The sequence below is a fragment of the Hemicordylus capensis genome, chromosome 3 (genome assembly GCF_027244095.1).
Source record: "Hemicordylus capensis ecotype Gifberg chromosome 3, rHemCap1.1.pri, whole genome shotgun sequence".
In the NCBI taxonomy this organism is placed as follows: Eukaryota; Metazoa; Chordata; class Lepidosauria; order Squamata; family Cordylidae; genus Hemicordylus; species Hemicordylus capensis.
Genome location: NC_069659.1, coordinates 45,076,367 through 45,089,926, shown reverse-complemented (window position 1 = coordinate 45,089,926; position 13,560 = coordinate 45,076,367). Strand labels below are relative to the sequence as shown.

Here is a 13,560-nt window from a genome sequence, read left to right as displayed (position 1 = left end):
TTTGGGTGGCACAGGGTACTTCTGGGAGAATCAGAGATCTGCAAAAATCTCCACCACCACCACATAGCATATGTGTCTTCCCAGTACATTGATGTAGTCAGGATGTCAGACAGTATTTCCTTGACAGTATTTAATTCACTAAGTTTGCAGAGTTCCAGAAACTAGAATAATTATGACTACTGGCACTTTCTGTACAAATGACACTTCTGTTTCAGCTTCCATGCTGTTGCAAATCTAGCAGAAAAGAGGTAGAAATGCTCTTACCTCACAGATATGAATGTATAGTTTGCTGTCAATAATTGTAAAAGGTATGGCAAAATGAAAAATGTCTGTCTCCAAGGAGATATTTGCTACTAGTTTGCCATTATCATCCCACAGAACTCGGCTTGTGTCTGTAGTTTGAGGGGGAAAATCTTCCAGTTTGCTACAACTTATAATTGTGGTGAAATGTGAATAACCATATCCTAAAACTTGTTTTACCCTCTCTCTCCTTTTTAGAGGGTTTTGGTTCTTATGGAGGAAGAGTGGGGTGATATTGCTCCTTATCTGTAAGGAGTTGGTCACCTTGTTTTTATTCTAGAAATCTTTTCTTTTTTTAAAATTTGAAGGCTTGAATGGTGGTGAGGAGGCATGAGGTGGAGATAGTCTTTATTTGTTAGCCACCCAATAACAATTTTTTCTCTGGGCAGCTCACACCACAGCATTAAAACATCAAGTAAAAACACATTACGCATGAAATCACAACACACCAAAAAAGCCAATACAAAACCATTAAAAAAAAACATTCAGTCAGTTTTAAAAATCAAATTTTAAAAACCAAAAATTAAAAGGCCTGAGTAAACAAGCAGGTCTTTTCCTGGGAGTTATTCATACATGCCTGCATGCCGTGGGGTATCTGAACAGTGAATCTGCTTCGCAGCAGATTTGCAAGCTGTTTAATTTTGGGGATTAAATGGATAGTTTGCATAGGGTTGGCTCCTCTCTGCAATCCCTGGAAGATCTTTTTCCTGTGCGTTCCCACTGGCTTACTTCGGGTTTTTCTTCCAAAAAATCACTTCAGAGAGGAGGAGAGTGAGAGAGCTTTTTTGTTGTTAGTTTGGCAGCTAAGAAAGGCATGGCGAGTTGCCAAGCAGGCGGATCAAACAGCAGAATGCTTAACCCGAGCCTGCTGAATCTGACCCCAATCTTTGCTGATTTTTATAGTAAACTTGCCTTTGTGAGTGAATGCCTTCATCACCTCATGCCCCACCCCACACACACCCCGGACCATCTGAGAAGCAGGGAAGTTTTAGGTAAATCAGCTCAGATAAAAAAAAGTATCAGGTTAAATCAAGCTGTAGCCTCCATTCTGCATATCTAAAGCCTATGTTAAGAGCCACATTTTGCAGTTTGTGCTTGTGTTTAACTCAGGAATTTCTCCCTCCTCCTCCCCTTCTGGACATTCTCCACAGAATTTCACCAACCTGCTAAAACCTCTTTCCCGCCCCCAGCGCTTACAATTGCAAATATTCGGAGCAGACCATACCAAACACAGCTGTCAAACTTCCCTTCATTGAGTTTTGAAAAACTCTGTGGCCACTCCACACATCAAGGGAGAAGCAGCAGGGTTTGGTTTTCAGTAGCCCTGGGTTTGGTTTTGGTTTTTCAAAAGCCATTGAAACTAGAAGATTTTTATAGGTTGGACATACTTTGGGCTAAGCTAGAATGTGCAGCCTGATTTAGGGGAAAACAGTCACGTCTGTACTGGTCCCTGATAGGCCACAGGGACTTCAGGGCAAATGCATCCAATACGTGGACTGGCACACTCCATTCTGGAGGAGATTTGAAGAAAAAGCTATGTGTGTAAAGCCTCCTGGCAACTAAAAGAATAAAGTGATGACGCTAGGCAAATCTCACTGGGGAGGCTATTACATAAACAGGGTGCAACCACCGAAAAGGCCCTCTATCTAGTAGCCACCCACACCATCTCATCTGGCAGGGGCATTTAATTAAAGCATGGCCTCTGTGTTGGGACATCTGGGGCAAGGCGTGCTCTCAGGTAACCCAGTCCCAAGCCATTTAGGGCTTTCAAAGTTAAAAACAGCCCTTTGAATGGGGCCCGGAAACTGACTGGGAACCAGTTCAGTGCTTCCAGATGACTTTTCCAATGCTGAATAAGTCCTTGCAACTGTCCCTACTACCGCTATTATGAATATATATATTCTGTTCAAAAGTTCTCAAAGTAGTTTACATGGGGGTTGGAGGTAAATAAATAAGATGGTTCTCTGTCCTAAAATGGCACACAAAGGTAATATAATGTAGACACTGGCAACAGCTGGGTTGGATGGGAACAGTTGCTCTCCCCTGCTAAATATATGAGAGTTGCCTCTTTAAAAGGTGCCTCTTTGCTCAGTTAGCAGGGATCCTCTGTCCTCTATAAAACTAAGGAAAGTTCCTTGTTTATGCTAATGATGAAAGGGCTGAATGATCTGTTACAAATCCAACACAACCGACGTTCTGAGTGGCCAGGGGAATTCTTTCAGTTGGGCCAGAAAAAACTTCCAGGGTGAATCAGCCCTAACTTATACTCTTAAGATATTTTTGAATTTCTAAATGCTGGGTGCTTGGTGGGGCAGAGTAGCAGTCTGCCCAAAGAGGCATGTGCTCTTCTCTCCTTGGGGATGTAGACTGAACCATAAACTGCTGTATAGTAGGCTTGTGCCTGAAACGTTTCAGAGGCCATTATGAAGGCCTCCGAAACGTTTCGGCGCTCGGGCAGTTTTGGCACCAACGGGGGTAGCACTTTAAGGGTGGGGGAGGGTGTACTCACGTACGCATGCGCCCGTCGTGTGTGCATGCGCCCTTCTGCCATGCGCGCGCGTGACTTCCGGCCACTTCTGGCCGACGGGGGAAACAGGGTGGCAGGGAGGAACGCTGCCGCCCCGAGGGGCTTAAGAATAACAATGCGCTGGCGGGGGAAATGCGGCAGGAGGGGTGAATACACCCTCCTCTGCCCTTAAAGTGCTACCCCCGTCGGCGCCAAAGATTTTCGTGCACATCCCTACTGTATGCTGAGCCAGACCCTTGATCCATCTAGCCCAGTACTGTCTACACTATGGGGCTGCCCCCCACCCAGTTTTTCATTGCCTGATTAAATGTTTTACAAACAAATTTTAAATTTACGTATAGTAATGTAATGGAGAGCAACTAAAGTGGTAAAACCTGGTCCCCTTGCTTTTTTCAGCACTCCCCTCCCTTCAACCTTTAAGTTGTCTCTGGGTCTGCTACACTGACTGGAAGCAGCTCCTCAGGGTCTGCAACTGGGGTCTTTCCATGTCTTCCACTACCTGATCCTTTTAACAGGAAATGCCAGGGACTGCTCATGGGGCCTTGTGAGTGCAGAAGTATGTGCTCTGCCATTGAACTACAGCCCCTCTCTGAATGTTCTATGTCACAAGTGGTATATTTGGTTTTCTGTTTTTAGTATATCATCCTGATGATGATCGTCTTTGCCTTTGAAGTGGCCTCCAGCATCACAGCAGCAGTGCATCGAGACTTTGTGAGTACTCTGTCATTTTGTTCTGGATTCTCGGGTCTTTTTTCTCAATTTCAATTTTGAGACTAAAAGGATGTATTAATGGGACACACATCTACAAGAGGATCTGTATCCTGCTGCAAGGATATATGTGGGAGGTTTGTCAGCCAGGTGTTAATTTATTGTGACAGTCCCATGGAAATGAGACACCCACACCTGCAGCCTACATAATGAGAACTGTGGTATTTATTATTATTTTATTTCAAATATTTATACTGTGCCCTTCAGGGCATTACTCTTCGGGGCGGCTTACAACATTAATAAAATAGATACAATATAGAATAAAAATTGAGAGTAAAAAGCGAAAAAAACCAAGCTAAAACCACAATACTAATACTACTACTATTTATATACCACTTTTTATTAAGGTTTACATAGAAGAATAAAGAATAAATACATAAGATATCCCCTGTCCCCCAAAGGCTCACAATCTAAAAATGAAATATAAAAGGAAAACACCAGCAACAGCCAGCCAAGGGATGCTGTGCTGGGGTTGGATAGGGCCAGTTGTTCTCCCTTGCTAAATATAAGAGAATCATCACTTTGAAAGGTGCCTCTTTGCTCAGTTAGCAGGTGTCTATTAAAATAACAAGTTTTAAAACTGAAATTATATGCTGGTCTGTGACTGTAATAAAGATTGATTGATTGATTGATTGATTGATTGAAACTGAAATTAAATGTTAGCACTGCAGTAAAAAGCTTAACTCCAAGAAACCTACCAGATAAAAGCAGAGAATAAGATATTAAAAAGCCTCTCTAAAAAAATGTCTTCAGTAGTTTCTTAACGCTAAGGGAGGGAGCATGGTGGACCTCTTCCAGGAGGGAGTACCAAAGTCCCATGACTGAAAAGACCCAAGTAGTCTTTTGGAGACAAGAGCATAGCTATAATAAGGGCAGGTGGTGCGGCTGCACACAGGCGGCAGATGCCTGAGGGCTGTCTGTTGCACTTTCCCACCCCTACTCCCCACTGTGGGCTTCCACAGGTGGCATCTGTTGCCCACCTTCTGCCACCGACTGGCCTCCCTTTTCCGGGCCCACCTTCTGCTGCTGGCTGGCCTCCCTTTTCCAGGCCATCATCTAATTATATCATTGCACCAGCACCTGTTCTTGCTGGGGTGGGGCAGTGATGTCAGTAGACAGCATTGCACCCTGGCAAAGAAAGAAAGCATTGTCAGTAGATGTCAGTAGAAAGCATTGCCGCCTGTCCAATAGCAGCAATTGGGTGGCCGGGCCTTGAAGACAGGTGGCGGCAGGGGCCGTCTCACTTCTTGTTCCAGGGCCACTTTTTCAGAAGAAGCAAGGTTACCCAGTCATAATTCCCTTGTACTTTATTGATTAGGTCGTTCCAAACTTGGGAGGGGGCCATCTGTGGGCTACTTTGTACTAGAAGGAAGACTTTCACAATCCCTGTTCTAAAACTGCATAGACACACTTGACAGATGTTGTTGGGGTGGGTGGATTATTCCCTCCCAATCTAGATTCTTCTCCAGAAAGAAATCTAATGATTGTATTTCCCCTCTTCTCTTTGCCGCTCAGCTTACTCCCGATCTCTTCTTGAAACAAATGCTAGAAAAATACCAGAATCCAGACCCTGAAAACAATGATGACAATTGGAAGAGTGCCGGCGTTACGAGGACATGGAACCGTCTCATGTTGCAGGTGATGAGATAAATCTATCTAGCAGCGGGCTGTAACTTCCACTCTTGCATTGCGGGGTAGTTACAATAGAAGAAGTGAGACACCTCTCCCAATCCCAAAGCCGTTGAGGGGAATGGGTCCAGAGGCTGGGCAACAGTTCACTTCTCACTCACTCCCGCCTCCTTGACTTCCTGGCATGCCAGCCTCCTGACTGCAGGACTTGTTTGGGTTTCACAGCAATGCATCCTTGGGGAAGAGGGTCAGGCAGCATCCCTCCCAGCTGCCCTCCTGACAGGCCCAGCAGCCAGAGAAATAGCTGGCTCAACATTGCCCTGGCTGTGGAGCCTGTCAATCAGGCTGAAGGAGGGATGGACCAAACCTGAGCATCTAGCCAGCCAGTAAGAAGGAGATGGGTGGAGCCAGACCAGTGGATATAAGGCTATCAAGCCCTGGCAATGAGGCTCTGTGTCAGGAATCCATGGGATATAGTTGTGGTATATCCAAATACCCCTCTCCCACCCACCTGGTGCAAGTTGTATTCATTTGCCTTCTATTCTCTTGCTGCCAACACTGCAAGAATTATTTGTGGGGTTGCACAATTCTTGGCTGCTACGTGTTGTAATCTATCCAGTATCTTTTATGTTTTGTTTAGAAGTTTGGCCCAGTTGGGATCCTGTAGAGACCATGGGGGGTGGAGTCGGAAAAGATACGGGAGGGAAAGGAGAAAATTGAGTTGTTTCTGAATATACTCTTAGTTAAATCAATATAAGATTACTCTGTGAGAGAAGCAGCAATAAAACACTACATTTTTAAAGACATGGGGGTGGAGGGAAGGAGGTGATGGGCACAGTTGTTTCACAGCCCACTCAAACCTTGCTACTCTCCTGAGTTGCATTGTTGTGATGTTTTCTAAGTATTCAATGGCTAGTGCTCTTGCATATGCATATTCTCTGTGTTAAAATAATTGGTTCCTGCTGGACCGTGTGTGTGTGTGTGTTTGTGTGTGTGTGTGTGTGTGTGTGTGAATCAATCCTTTTTCTGTTTTGCAAAAAGCCTTTGCTTCTTGTTAGGCTACTGGTGGGTTTCTAGTGGTTATTATTTGTCCTTCCTTCTGTGTTGCCTGCAGAGGTCCACTTCATCTTGGTGGGGATATCTTACCCTTTGAAAATGAAAACTGTATTAACAATGTCTATCAGTTCTGCTGAGCTTTACTAAAAGCCATGCTTCAACAATCTTATTTTCTGTATGGGAACACCTTGGCATATAATGTTCAATGTATGTACAATCTGTACAGTGCATGCAGTTCAGATCTGCATACATGTTCAGTTCATATACTGTATATTCAAAATATATACAGTGGTTCCTATTGGTACCTTGCATTTAAGGGAGCCTGTACTCGGATTCATTCTTAAAATGAGCACATGTACAGTCATTAATGCACAAACATGTACATATATACAGACACCTGTATAACGTAATGCCTGAATAGGGTTATGATATTTAACATGACTTCATTAGTTGTATAACATGCATGATGTCTTAACTGGAGGTGAACTGGATCTACTGAGAGATCCAGGCTTCTTTTTGTTTCCAGTAATTTTTGAATGACCATTAAGATGCTCAATAAAAGTATTTAAATAATAAAACTGCTGTAGCCCTAACCCACACTTTCTCACCTTTCTAACACAGAATAAATGCTGTGGTGTTAATGGCCCGACAGACTGGCAGATGTATACCTCTCTCTTTAGGAAGGTAAACAGAGATGCAGATTTTCCTTGGCCACGCCAATGCTGTGTCATGGATACCCTGGGAAAGGCAATCGACGTGGACAGCTGCAGATTGGGAGTGGCTGGCTATTACCACAACATGGTAAGTACTGCTTCTTGATCTTGCTTTTGCAGTAGTCTTGAAATGCCTCTCGTAGGAAGCTGCCATATACCGAGTCAGGTCATTGGCCCACCTAGCTCAGTGTCATCTACACAGACTGGCAGCGGCTTCTCCAAGGTTGCAGGCAGGAATCTCTCTCAGCCCTATCTTGGAAATACCAGGGAGGGAACTTGGAACCTTCTGTCTTGGAGTGCTCACACATTAAGTCTCTCATTCATATGCAACCTGGGTGGACCCTGCTCAGCAAAGGGGACAAGTCATGCTTGCTACCACAAAACCAGTTCTCCTACATGAGACCAGCTCTAGTTTGAAGGGAAGAGAATTCTACTGTCCAGCATGCAACACCTCTCTTAGCCTGGCTGCACAATTATATATATATTTGCAGGTGCTGACTATATCCCTAAACTAGCTAGGACCAGGCAAGGGTGGACCAAGACATTTTTCTGATTGAAGTGGAGGACAAGATGACACCTCTCCCTTTGCTCAGCACTCTTGGGCCACACTGCAGCAGCTTGCAAGTGCTCTCAGGCTATGCCGCCAAGCCAGGCAGTAGTGTCAGGGCACTCTTAGTTCAAGCCGTGGGGTGGAGGGTGAGAAAAGGTGCATCCCAACAGGTTGAGAAGGGGGAAATGGATGGTGTGTCCCAGCAAGATGAGGAAGGGTGGTGACAGTGTACAGTGGGGTGGAGCCCATGGGGGGGAGGGTCTGGCACCTGCTCTGTCCTGCACCCCTCCCTGCACTCACACCTGAAGCGAGTGTCTCACCCTGCTTCATGGAAGAGCCACCTCTGGGACCAGGGGCATCTTTTTAAGCACCACCTTTTCACATATGAAACTGCCTGGAGGTTGAGATTGGCCTTGGAGATTCTACTTGTGTGTCCACCATTGACAGAAGATTGATTGGAAACGAGGCCTTCTTGGAGCTTTTGGAACGTGCTCCTAGGGAGATTCATTTAGCATCCTATATGACTGTTTCTAGATGGAAGCTTTCTTTTCTGGAAAGCTGCTGTCTCAGTATGATTTTTGTGTGCCAACTTAAAAGCAAATAGAAAAGGAAGCTATTATACCGAGTCAGACCAGTGGGTCCATCTGGTATTGTCTACACTGCTAGTAGTATACAACATGCCAGGATTGTCTACACTGACTGGCAACATCTTCTACAAGGTTTCAGACACAAATTTCTCCCAGCTGTGCCTGGGGATGCTAGGGTTGCCAGCTTCCTCAGATTTGGTTTGGAATGCACTGGAATTGGCATCTCTCCCCTCTGGTGGTTATTGAAAACAATCTGGGATATTTTAATGGCTTCATATTATGGAGAATGTGGGTGGTGGTGGTTGGTTTTTGTGGGGGGGAGGGGGATCTCCCAGAATAGCTTCAGTGGGAGTCGGCAACCTCTTTTCATTTTTCATAAAGCATTGGTGCGGTTCTTAATTCTATTGGTTTTTATGTGTTTGATTTTCTGTGAATGTACAGTATATGAAAAAAATTGTTATTTTTAACAAAAATTGTATTAAAATATATTTTAATACCACTGATAATCCTGAGTGGATGTAAGCTATCAAGATGGGTCTTCTGATCTGTCAAATTCTGGAGTGCTACTTGTTCAGTGCTGCAGTTCTGTTGCTACCTAGAATTAATTTTGCCAAGCTAGAGCTAAGATGGACTATTAGTTTGTTGATTTGAAATTGAGTGCTTGATCTGATATTGTTGACTGTAGCTGACATAAGAACAGCCCTGCTGGATCAGGCCCAAGGCTCATCTAGTCCCGCATCCTGTTTCACACAGTGGCCCACCAGATGCCACTGGGAGCCTACAGGCAGGAATTGAGGTTGTACTCTCCTGCTGTTGCTCTCCTTGCAACTGGTGTTCAGAGGTATCTTGCTTCTGAGCCTGGAACATGGTACATCAGCCTAGTAATTTCATCATTTATGCCTACTATATCAGCCTTTGAAACATATGAAGGCTGGAAGACTTCACTGAATTCATGCGCAGCTTATAGGGAATAGGAGAGGGCTATGATCTTTGGGTTACTTATCTAAAGATAATGGAGATTTGGATGGTGGGTGAGTAAAAATATCTGCTGTCCCATGAGCATTGATTCCTTGCATTTGGATAGTTGCACTTGATGATATTTGAGGGCCTAAGAGGCATCCTGCCATATCAATAGATTGCAATTTGTGAATCTTTCAATTGGTCTTTCAGTAGAAGAAATAATTGGAGGCAGGCTTCAGCCTTGATCATAGGTGTGCACAAATTCAAACTTAGTAGTAATGCTGTGGTAGGGGGCTATAATTATTTTTTCCTTGTGCCCAGGTGACTGTCAAAAGAACACTTGAATGTTGTTCAAAGACTGAAAATCCAGAGCCGTTAACCAAGCTCTCCAATTCCAAATAAGATACCAGATAAAATAATACTCACTTATATCCCATCTTTGCAATTGCACAAAGGCACTTAAAGTGACTTGCAACAATAAAGCATAGCAAAGAGACAACAGGTGGACAATAGCTAAAAACACAACAGACATGTAACATTAAGACAACTGGCAAGCCAAATGCTCGCTGGAAAAGAGAGGCTATTAAAAATTGCTAGAAGGTCATAGGAGAGGAAGTCAGATGGATCTGAGTGGGCAGGGAGTGCTATAACCTAGGCACAGCTAGAGAAAAGTGGCTCTGGAGTGGTCCTGTAAATCTCATATCTGACCATAATAGGGCATGCAGGAGGGCCTCATTAGCTGATCATAACAGTCAAATGGGCTCATGTTGGAAGAAGCAGTATTGCTGGGCTCCCTATAATGGACTCTCTTTCCCCCTCTTTTTCCATCTGATTCCTCAGGGCTGCTATGCAACAATTGCTGACCCAATGAACAGACATGCCTGGGGTGTTGCCTGGTTTGGATTTGCCATTCTCTGTTGGGCAGTAAGTATCTAAATTTAAAATATCATACAGAACCTTTTTGGGGAGGCAGGGGGGGATGGCAGGGAGAGCCACTCCTAGTCTCACTGCCAACACAGCGGGGCCGACTGCTCTCCTTCCCAAATGGGGTTGTGTGGCCCTGTTTAGGAGAGAGATCAGGTCGATCTCCTTTCCAAACAGGGCCGTGCAGCCCCGTTTGGGAGGGAGACCACGCCCCTGTATCTGACATCAGGTGCGGGGGCGTGGCTAGCCAGGCCTCTGCGTCTGATGTCAGGTGTGGGGGTGGGGCCAGGGGCTGCGGCAGTGGCAGTGGCCGCACACGGGCTGCCACCAGCCTCCCTATGCTACTGAATGCCCCAAAACTAATCAGTTAAGATATAACCCCAGGATCAAGAGTTATTTCAGTATTTGGGGTTATTACATTGTTGTGTGACTCAATGGCTGGCATACCCATGCTGTGGAATGTTGCATTTGTGTGCACAAGAACAAAAACTGAGCAAATGGAGTTAGTGGCAGAGCAGCCACTTACGGAATCTGCATGCATTTACTGATTTATTCCAGCACATTATCTTTTGCTAGCATTTCTCCATGGTGGTAAAACATCCTAGAAAAACTGGAACTCTAGTTGACCATAGCCTAGGCAGCCCAGAGTAATTCCACTCTGCATAATTATGTTGTTTGTACAGACTTGCTTCAGGCTATCCTGCTGGTTGGTGGAGTTCTGGGTGGAAATCCTGGACAAAATGTGTAACAAAGATGTTGCAATGACAAAATGTGTGACCATTCAAGAATGTTTTTCCTCTTTTCAGACCTGGGTCCTTCTTTGCACCATGTTCTACTGGAGCAGAATTGAATATTAAAACAACAACAACAGTGTCCTACCAACTGTCCTCCTTGAAGTCTACTTTTTTTTTTTTTTTGGATAATGCAATGTCTTGTTATTTAACTTGTATGTAAGTTCTGGAGAGCCTTCATTAATTTCCTTCTCTTCTGCAGAGTGCTTTCTTTCGCCCTCATTTCAAATACAGCAGATATAATACCTGCAAGAGGGGGAATGAATGGTTTACTTACTCTGCTCTGTGCTCTAAAACGTCTGTGTTAAAACACCATTGGATGGGTATGCTGCACTCGGAAGTAGCAGTAGAAATGTCTCCAAATACATCAACCAATTTAAAGGCAATTGTCTGGAGCAAGTATGTTTCAAGATGTAATGCACCATCAAGAGTATTGCTGAAACTATCATTTCCCTCTGCTTTGTGTGTCAGCTCTTTCTGCGGCAATGTGTGAAGTATTTTAATAGATCTGTCACCTGCTTAAGTATATAGGACACAAGCAACTCTATCTAGGAACGAATATATGTCCACCTAGAGAATGTTGACTTGCATGGAGTTAGTCTGCTCATGGTGGTGATTGGTGATCTTCACGTATGACACTGGATTCATTACTACCTCTCTCAACTGATCACTGATAACTTTGCAATATTGTGTACACTTCCTTGTGATACTGGGTCCATCCCTTGTGATATTTTGTGTGTAACTTGCTTGGGAAAGCTGTTCAAACAACCAGACTTAAATAGTAGAAGAATTTTCTTTGAAATCTATTAAATGGACAGTTGTATTAACACTTTTCTTCTCCTCTTGACTTAAATATGCTGGCTCACATAGTGCAACATGAGCTGTTTGTCTATGTGGCAGGTGTGCTCGCTGCTTCTGTGGCAATTTAAACCCCACCAGCGCAGCTTGTGAAGGTGGAGAGGCTCCATGCCTACTAAGTGGGAGTGTATTCCCAATGGGAGTAGCAGCAGGAGTGAAAGGATGTGCTACTTAGGAGACACAGAGGCTTTTACAAGCCATGTCTATGGGGCTTAAAGTGATGTGGGAATAGTGAGCACATATTCACCCATTCTGTGGTATGCAAGCCACTATCACAATAACTAACTAGATGGTCATGCTTATCAACAAGTACGTTATATTCCCATGTAACTGGCCAACTTGTTATACAAGGGATCTTTTGAAATTAACCCGTACTAATATTTTGTACCACATTAATCCGTGTAGTTTCGGGGTGATATTTTGTTACTTGTACAGAATGTTTTAAGATGAGAACTTTTTTTAAAATGTACTGTAAGCTCCAATAATATCTCGCCTGCTTGGTTCAGAATTCCTGTATATTTTGTTCTTCACATCTTTAATAATAAAGTGGAGTTTGAAAAGAAGACAAACGAATGGAGCTTTGTTTCAAAAGTGACCCAAGATCTTTTCTCTTGAGTCCCACTGGTGCTTGATTCTATTCTGCCCTCGAGCCCTTTAGTTCTCTCACACTGAAGGATTTAAATGAGTGTTTTAGTGGGACAGGAACTGTCAAGGAGCCCTAGCAAAGCAGGGTTCCCAATGGCACAAAAGAGTCCCACATCTGTACAGCTGTACAGGTATGATCTCTGCATACATCAAGTGGAATGCATAGAGTTTGAGAGCAGTGGCTGGGGATGATAGGAGTTCTAGGGAGCCAAGGCTGAGAACTCCTGGGCTAGGGCCAGGGGCCTAGCAAGGTTGGAGTGGGCCCAGAGACAAGATTTTAAAATGCCCCCCCCCCCCGAAGCTCAGCTCATGAAGTAAAGAAATCTTAAATGAGACTGAATAGTGGTAACAAAAAGCATAGTAAATTCTCTCTCTCTCTGATGTGCCACAATAGAACATCATCCTAAATTATTTTTTAAAAGGTTTTGTAAATTGTGGACAATGCAAGTCATTTAATGTTTCTAGAGAAAGACATGCTGTTCTGGTAGCTCCAGGTCTTAACACTCACATCAATTTCGGAGGATGAATACATCTGAAGGAAGCCTGGGCGGGTGCGTAGCTGGGGGAGTCAGTCATGTGACCTGCCTCTGGGGGCCCCCCCAGGGCAGTGGGCCCCCAGACAACTGTATCCCCTTGCCCTATTATAGTTACACCCCTGGCTAGGGAATACAAATGTGAGATGCTGGGGTGGACCCATATTTGTTATAGGAATGTATATAGGCATGTAACAATAGGATAAACTTGTGTGTGGATGAGAGAGAGAAATCTATATCTCTGTGAAACAGAATACGAGGTTATTCACACTATCAAAAACTGTGTTCTACCCGGGTTTGGGAGCTGTGTGTGCTCCCAATTTTTGGTTGTGTGGAATCAAGGAAAGAGGAAAAACAACTTCCCTGCTAGCTGTTTGTTTTCTTTAAGATCACAAGGATAAAAATGTGATAAACTTAATATGTCTAGCTGGATCCTCAGTTTTGATTCTTTCAATAGCCCCTGAATTATGTAAAATTTAGTTTGTGCTGATCAGGTGCAGTGGGGAAGCAGCTTGCCTAGAGTACTAGACCCTTTAGAGGCGGGTCTCACTAATAGTGAGACTCGCCTCTATGCCTAGTAAATATATTTGTAGTCACCTATATTGGGCAGCAGTGATATAGGGGGAGGTGTTGAAAGGCATTATCTCATACTTTGCAGGAGGAGGCACTAATAAACCACTCCTGTATTCTACCAAGAAAATCACATGGAATGTGATCGC

General features: G+C 44.1%; 1 protein-coding gene across 3 annotated transcripts in view; it reads left to right on the top strand.

Annotated features, from left to right (window-relative positions):
- Positions 1–12,232, top strand: part of UPK1B (uroplakin 1B) — a 45,978-nt gene extending 33,746 nt beyond the window's left edge. For all 3 annotated transcript variants that reach the window (XM_053304497.1, XM_053304495.1, XM_053304496.1), the window contains exons 4-8: positions 3,464–3,538; positions 5,111–5,233; positions 6,902–7,081; positions 9,931–10,014; positions 10,821–12,232. In XM_053304497.1, the coding sequence (XP_053160472.1) occupies positions 3,464–3,538; positions 5,111–5,233; positions 6,902–7,081; positions 9,931–10,014; positions 10,821–10,871 (513 nt within the window). In that variant the 3' untranslated portion in view covers positions 10,872–12,232. The remainder of the gene's footprint in view (positions 1–3,463; positions 3,539–5,110; positions 5,234–6,901; positions 7,082–9,930; positions 10,015–10,820) is intronic.
- The last annotated feature ends 1,328 nt before the right edge of the window (positions 12,233–13,560 follow it).